The sequence below is a fragment of the Nicotiana tabacum genome, chromosome 19, assembly GCF_000715075.1.
Source record: "Nicotiana tabacum cultivar K326 chromosome 19, ASM71507v2, whole genome shotgun sequence".
In the NCBI taxonomy this organism is placed as follows: Eukaryota; Viridiplantae; Streptophyta; class Magnoliopsida; order Solanales; family Solanaceae; genus Nicotiana; species Nicotiana tabacum.
The window spans coordinates 132216232-132224741 of NC_134098.1; the positions used below are offsets into that span (position 1 = coordinate 132216232).

General features: G+C 30.6%; 1 protein-coding gene across 1 annotated transcript; it reads left to right on the forward strand.

Annotated features, from left to right (window-relative positions):
- Positions 1-519: 519 nt before the first annotated feature.
- Positions 520-2622, forward strand: LOC107816089 (mitogen-activated protein kinase kinase kinase 17-like). Its single transcript, XM_016641761.2, has one exon. The coding sequence runs from the start codon at positions 898-900 to the stop codon at positions 1966-1968; it is 1071 nt and encodes a 356-aa protein (XP_016497247.1). The 5' UTR covers positions 520-897; the 3' UTR covers positions 1969-2622.
- The last annotated feature ends 5888 nt before the right edge of the window (positions 2623-8510 follow it).

Consider the following 8510-nt stretch of genomic DNA (forward strand, 5'->3'; position numbering starts at 1 on the left):
AGAGAAATATCAAAGACAACCAATCGTTTACTTTGTAAAATGGGGGATTGGTGGTTTTTATTAGAGATTGTTGTTTTCTTGGAGATGAGTACTAATAAAAAAAGTACCACATCTGGTTCATATTGTCCGTCTTTTAAAAAGTTTGACGTCCTTAAGAAAAGCATTTAATGGATTTACCGTCAGTTAATTAACACTCTAACTAAATTTGTAAGGGCGAGTTTAACAAGAAAAGGTAATGAACTTGTTTTTGAAAATGTCAAATATTTTTGAGTAAATTCAGTTTGTCAAATGTAGTAGTAATAATTAATTACTGTATGTTTAGACACATTTAATCAAGTTAAATGTGACTTAGAAACATCCCCTCGCGAAAGTTCTCCTTTAGTGAAAGTGCAAAGAACATGAAATTAGTTTAATGTGGCAGTTACTGTCCGTTTATTTCCAAAATTCTTGGATCACCAGACACCCCCTTTATAAGTTGGATCTTGAATACAAAATCATACTCCCTTTTACTTTCTTCTTTCATTCCAAAGAGAAAATTATCAACACTGCAAAAAATTTTAATCTTCCTATTGATTAGTATACAAGGATTACTTGAGAGCGGTTTTCCATCATATGGGAAACCGCTCCTTCAATATTATCCCTGTTGATCCTTTGAAAGTTCTGTCAATATACAACAACTTTTGCTATCAAATTTCCTACATTTGCATTTTTTGTATGTTGTTTGGGACTTCCCAGTTTTTGTTTTATGATATACTTGTGCATTATGCAGTTTAGATCAAATTTAGGAGAAGTTGAGATCTTTAGTCTAGATTGTGAATTGGGTTTTGACACCCAAATCAAGATTGATCATTTGATCTTAGGTATACTATTTATATACCATAAAGCGAGGAAGAAAATATGGCTGAATTTTGCAAATGTTCATGTCCTCAACCTACTAAGTGGATGAAGGGAAAAGTGATAGGATCAGGATCATTTGGGAGTATTCATTTGGCTATGGACAAAGCGACCGGGGGACTTTTCGTTGTAAAATCTGCAGATTCTGAGGCTGGACTAAAGTGTCTTGAGAATGAAGTTAAGATTCTTGAGAATTTGGATTCACCTCATATTGTCAAATTCATAGGTAAAGATTTCTCTTTTGAAGCAAATGGTAAGAGAAAGTTGAGTCTTTTTATAGAGTATATGACAGGGGGAAGTTTAGCTGATGTGGCTGACAAATTTGGAGGGTCATTAGATGAAGAAGTTATAAGTTTGTATAGCAAAGGAATTCTTAAGGGTCTAAAATATCTTCATGAAAATGGGATTGTGCATTGTGATTTGAAGTGCAAGAACATACTATTAGGAACTAGTGGAGAAATCAAATTGGCTGATTTTGGATGTGCAAAGAGAATAAAAGATAATAAAGTAAATGGTAGTCGTAAATCTTTGTCTAAATCTATTGGTGGCACTCCTTTGTGGATGGCACCAGAAATTTTGAGAAATGAAGAGTTAGATTTTGCTGCTGATATTTGGTCTTTAGGTTGTACAATTATCGAAATGGCGACGGGGAAGCCCCCCTGGGGAGGGGATATATGTACAAATCCTTTGGCTGCAGTTTTGAAGATTGCTTGTAGTAATGAAATGCCACAGTTTCCAGCACATTTTTCTGATGATGGTTTGGATTTCTTGGCTAAATGTTTGGAGAGGGACACTAAAAAGAGGTGGAGAGTTGAACAATTGCTTGATCATCCATTTGTATCAAAGAAGTCAAAAGTCAAGAATTTAGAAAAGATAGATGCTAGTACACCTGCTAGTGTTTTAGATGCTAGATTTTTCTCTGAGATGGATTTCTTAGATGAATCAAGTGATGAAGATGATTCTATGAGTGGAAATCCATTCTCAATGAGATGCGATAGCGAGTTTTGGATCTCGAGAAGAGGAGGAAAAAATGACTTGGAATCATCAGAAAGTTGGTTCACTGTGAGAAACTAGTTGAGGAAGATGTAAATACATTAGGTGAATTTTGTATGATATGTGGAAATGTACAAAAGATAGGGGAGCCTGGCACCAGAGGCGGAGCTAGGATTTCAACCTTATGGGTTTTAGATTTTTGGATTATGACTTCAAGTGTTAATGACTGGGTTCTAGATTTAATATTTATACATAGTCATATTTCATGAATTCAAAATACCAAATGTACTGTTTGAGCAAAAACTATTGGGTTCTGCCAAACCCGTAGGGCGGTTTGTGCCTCGCCCCTGCCTAGCACAACGGTAAGAGTTGTTCGTCGTTTGACCAAGAGATCATGGATTCTAGTTGCGGAAATAATCTCTTGTAGAATACAATAATAGACCTAATTTAGTCTGGGCATCCCTGAACGCCGTGCATAGCATGAACGCGGACCGGCCTTTTCTTAATATAGAAATATAAAAAGATAGAAGTTAGTATTGTGCCATTCTTCTATATGAAATTGTAGCAGCAGCTATAGACAAGAAGATTAGAACAATTGTTAGCTGTCTTGGTTTGTTTTAGATTTTGATAGTATTTTTCTCTTTAGTATATGAGGCTACTTAGGGATGTGAATTGTACAATTGACACATTGCTAAGTTGATTCTCATTGAATAACATTAGCTTTTTTGTTTTAAATCAGTTAGCAAATGCATCTTACCTTGTGTTTTAGTTGATTGACAAAATCAGGGTTCTAAATAGCAGTATATATTTACATGAACCCTCATAAGTTTGCCATTGAAACTTAGAAAACAAAGATATTTGAGATTTTTATGCGTTAAACGGGAAAAATTTAATTATACCTGTTGTTTATATTAAATCAATTATAACATGGCATGTGTCTTCAAACATTAAGTTTTATCACTTAAGTATAGTTAATCAACATGTAGTTTCACTTCATTTTATCGCTTAACAATTACCACTACAAATCAGTGCAGTTTAGGTAAACACTAAGTTTATTTCGTTTACCTTTCTACAGTTGCCAATATTTGTTTTCTCCTACCTGAACCTTTTAATTGATATTCACTTGCTTTGTGTATAGGAAGTTGCTAGAATTTTGTATCGATTATTGAATATTTGGTTCTTCATATTAAATCTGGACATACTAGATCTAATTTAAAACAAAATAACTTTTTGCTTTTAATAATACCCTCGACTTATATTAAGATGTATCACAATCTGATGAATGGTGAATTATTCAATCGCACACGATCAAAACTTAATAGCACAATGTAAGTTTTTAGCAGAGACGTATTGCTATTTACACGGCTCAAATAGTGTATACATTGGGTCAGTTTGATCTATATTTAGTTTTGGTTTGAGTTATTCGTCTTCTCGATTTTTATAGACAAACCAATGGAACGAATAAAAGTTGTACTGAAGTTGTTCTCCTTAAAAAAAATAACTTTCCCCCTATCCATTGATAAATGATAATGGACATATACAAGCAAAATAATGCGAAGTTGATATAATTTAAATCAGGACATAGTAGATATAATTTAAAACAAAATAACTTTTTGCGTCTAATAAAACCCTCGACTTTACCAAGAACTAATAAAAGGAAAAGTCAACAGGAACTGAAGAAAAAGAAAACAGAGGAGCAATCGTCTCCTGTTTGTCCTAAAGGCAGCAAATGGAGAAAATGATAGAGTAAACACGACTGGTATATATACAAATTGTTTGACTTGTATATTTATAATCAACTTGAATCTTTGATTATTGAATATTTGGTTCTCATGTTTAATCTGGACATACTATATCTTATTTAAAACAAATGTTTAATTTTAAATTGACAGAAATGTTCGAGATGCCTAAACTTGAAATTTTTTGTTTAGATCCCTCGTAAGCTTTATGAACTTGAAAATTTGATAGACTCGACCCCCCTACACGCTGATCATACTATATTATAAGTATGAACATTTTTAGGTAAAGTTAGTTTACTAAAATATCCTTCAAAAACTGAATGACCAAATTACCCTCTACCTAAAATTAAAATTACCTCCCATTAAATGATGTTTTATACTTCATGTTGTGGTAATAAATAATTCACAATATTTAATTTATGAAAGAAATAATCCCTATAAAGGTTGTCATACGTTCAACCGTTATTGTACACATTTTAGAGACGCTGCAAATTTTAATTAATTCATTGTATTTTATATGTTTTCATGTTAAATTGAAAATAACTTTTTAGAAAATTGTAGATGTACTCCATGCAATGTTATTTAAAAAAGCAAACTTAGTTAGATTGTGGAATAAGAAATATACTTTAAACCTATATGGAGTACTTCAATCTCACGCTTCAGCATGTTCATCTCCCTTTTGGGTCCTAACAAACATAGTATAAATTCATCATATCGTATCATAATATATGTAATCATCATACTATATTATAAGTGTGAAGACTTTTAGTAAAAGTTATTTTACTAAAATCTCCTTCAAAAAATGAATGACCAAATAACCCTCTACCTTAAAATAATATTATTTTAATTTTATTTGAAATGCTGCTATGTGAAAATTTGAAGTTGGCCATTTAATTGGGGTCCTATTAAATGGTAAATTATAGATGCAATTAACATGTAAATGTGTGAATTGAAAAATGAAACTGGACATTTAATTAGGATCCTATTAAATGGTAAAACTATAGCTGTTATGTGAATTTGTGAACGGATAAAATGTAAATTGAAATTGGCCATTTAATTTGATACTATTAAATGGTAGGGTATAACTATTGCACATGTGAATTGAAAAGCATTTTTTTAGCACGACCAAAGCACTTTCACCTGCTGTGAATTGATTGAAAAAAGTTTGACATTTAATTGGGATCTTATCAAACGGTACTTTTTCTTAAAAATAATACCATGCTAGAAATATTTTTTCAGTTTTGTTTTTTCCATCTTCCACAGTAGATGTAATGCAGGCAGTCAGCACATTTCAGTTTTCTTTCTTTAATCTTCTATGACAATAGAAATATTTTTGCAGTCTTTTTACATTCTTTAATTCATACTATAAAAGTGTAATTCACACTATAAAAGTGCACATCAAATTATCTAACCACTGTATCACTTGCAAAACGAGGGCATCGTGTAGCTTTTTTCCTTTGAACAAGATACCAAAGCCTCAAAGTAAGACATTGAAAGACTAAAATAATCTTATAAAATTAAAAATATATAATATTCTTAAAAAAATCATTCCTATATAAACCAAACAACATGACCCTTAAATGATATAAAAGGATCCGAAGAATTTGAAAAGTTACACGAGTAATTCATCAATTATAGACTAAATTCATTCAAATAATTTAATACTACATCAAATTCATTTACTTAATGCAATTTATATATAATTGATCACCCGTTCATATATATCGTTTCGTTTCTCTTTTCCTAAAATCACTATATAACCATTTGTTTTATCAAGGTAAGATAAAATAAAGGAATCATTTGTGAGGGTGAAAAGTTTGAAGCATTGTAAATTTTTGGAGGGATGTTTGAAAATTAATATTAATTATGCTGACACAATGCTAAAAGATGGAAAGAGGAGAAAATCAGGTACAACTTATAGGTAAATTATATTAGTTAATTAGAAATTAAAAATGTCAAGAACTCTCCTGTATCTCCACTCTTTCTTTAAACTCTACTATAGTTATGGTAAATAAAGCTAAAGAAATAGTAAGCAAGAAACATGAGGGGGTGAGATCGGGGAGGAGAGTGGACCATTGGAATAGGTTGAATATGAAAATACGTTCTTAGCATGTTTTCTTAAAAATAAAATTTAATGCATAATGTACGCTTAACTTATTTTGAATGTTTAGGAGCAGTTGTATATATTTAAAATTTTAAATACAAAAATCTGAATTATGAATTTTTATTTAGTGAAAACTAATAAATATCTTTTTCTTATAATAATGTGCAACATTGCAACATATATGATGTATATGTTCTATGTCGAAATGATTCCAATTGTTACCGGTCCAGTGAAGTAGTTCTAATATCACAGGGAGAAAATTAGTTATAGAATAGTTTAGTTCGATAGAATATATTAGATTGGAGACATATCTAGAGAACAAATTTTAAAAAAAAACATATTAAGTCATTGCTCTCAATTCTCACCGATGGACTTAGTTCCAAATTCCTACCTATTTTACTCTTTGAAAAGATACAACTATATATGTTGTCGATGAACCTTAGGAGCGCTTCACATTTATTCCCCTCGTGATTTGTCTCTAATTTCTCAATCTTTTTACTTATTGTTGTTGTTGTCAATAAATATAGAATTTTTACGTCAAGGTTGTATATTTATATGATTTTTAAAAAGTTAATACTAAATAATATTAAAGTATACGCGCAACGCGCGTGCCCATAACTAGTATGGTAAAAAATGTGAATATACTCTGTTTTATGCGCGTGGGAGGGAAGAAAAATCGAAATTTTAACTTCCAAGTGAGGTGTTTTTCAATTATTAATTGTCACATAATTAAATATAATGATTTATTTGTTTCAATTGTATTTATCGTTGTTTCTTCTTAATATACATTGCATATTTTATCTCAATTGTGTTTATCTAGATATAATGAATATTTGTTTCTAAGCTAAATAAAAAAGAAGGTTTAGCCAAAGTAATGCAATACAAATATATTTTCTAAAAAGAAAAAGTACCGTGTATTTTTCTTTTCATGAAATGACTATTTGTTTAAACTATGCATTATTCGTATTCGGGTCAAATTCGTAAAATATTTGGTTAGAATTTTATTATTTTTAGCCAAAATATGAAGTTCCAACAACTTTTTTATTATTATCTTTAGCCAAATAAAAAATTATAGTCAAAATAATATTGTTCCAATTTTTTTTATGGATTGGCACGGAAAAAATAATTTACATAATTGGTGTACTTAAAAAGGTAAAAATATATATTATATTTAAAAAATACCACATAGACACAAAAAAAATCCATGTGGCAGCGCGTGTGTCACATTCCCATGGATTGTTAGCGCCCGGGGGGGTGAAGCTATTAAAATGCCAAGTTAAGAGGGTATTAAAGATCACGTGAAGTTTAATGAGTAACTAAACAAAAGTTGTCAAGTTCAGGGGATCCCAAACTATTCTGCCTTTTAAATTTGATAATAACCTGTTATTTTTAATAATACCCTTGACTTATATTAAGATGTATCCCAATCTGATGAGTGATGAATTATTTAATCGTATACGATTAAAATTTAATAGCAAAATGTAATTTCCTCTTCTTCTTTTTTGCACATGTATTATTTGTCTTATTTTGCTTTTCAACATCAGCTTGATCAATTTAATAGAAAAATTGTTATCCCAATTAATGTTTTTATCGAAAATACTCTAAATTGACGTATCCTTAAGTTAAATATCAACATGGAACATTGAAATCGGAGTTTGTGAAAATTTGGAGCAGTGTAATCTTTACTTACGTTGTAAGTTGTGCCCTGTAAGTGACGGCACGACACTTTCAACGGCAGCTTTGCATCGATATCCACACACAAATAAAGAGGATACGTTAAATCAAACTTATATACTCACTCCGTTTCGATTTACGAATCTTATTTTCTTTTTAGTCCGCAACAAAAAGAATAGTTTATTTTTCTATTTAGAAATAATTTATTTTTATAATAATTTATAGTCACATAAAATATATATATTTTATTTTATATCACAAGTTCAAAAGTCTTCTCTCTTTTTTAAAATTTTATGCCCAATCAAATAAGTTCACATAAATTAAAACTGACGAGTTATATTATAAGCCAAGGCGAACCTAAAATTTAAAAGCGACGAAAGCATTACTGTAGAATAAAAATTTAAGCAAATGGTGAAGTCAGAATCGAAACCAGGCAGACTAAAAATGAAGTTGTATAGCTTCCTAAGATTTGAATCTTATAATACCAATCAAAATACATGCCTATTAATTAAGATATATATACATATATATTTTTCGTAGTTAGGGACTGATTACCCCCTCTACCCAAAAAGTAGGTTGCCTCTGATTTTAAGTACGGTTTCCAACTTAAAAGAAGCGATAGAACAAAGAGGAAAAAGTATACAACAACAACAATAACAACTCAGTATAATCTCACTTGTGGGGTTTGCTCCTACCCTAGGGTAGAGAGGCTGTTTCCAAATGACTCTCGGCATCCTTCCCTCCAATAACTCTCCACTTTGCTCTTGGGGTGACTCGAACTCACAACCTCTTGGTTGGAAGGGTGCTTACCATCAGAACTACACACCTTGTCTAAAAATGAAAAGTATAGTAAAATCTAATACATATTCTAATACTGTAGGATAAGGGTTTTGAGTTTTTCTTAATATTAATAGGTTAACAATAGGAGTTATTAAGTTTAAAATAAAATAATAATAAAAACAATTCCATGTGGACCAAGAAAAAAAATTAAAAAATGTCCATGTGGAGTGAGAAAAAAAACAAAATTCCACATGGAAAAAATAAAATACTATGCTTCTAGGGAAAAAATAAATGCATTGTAGTACAAATTTTAAAAATAGCTTTTC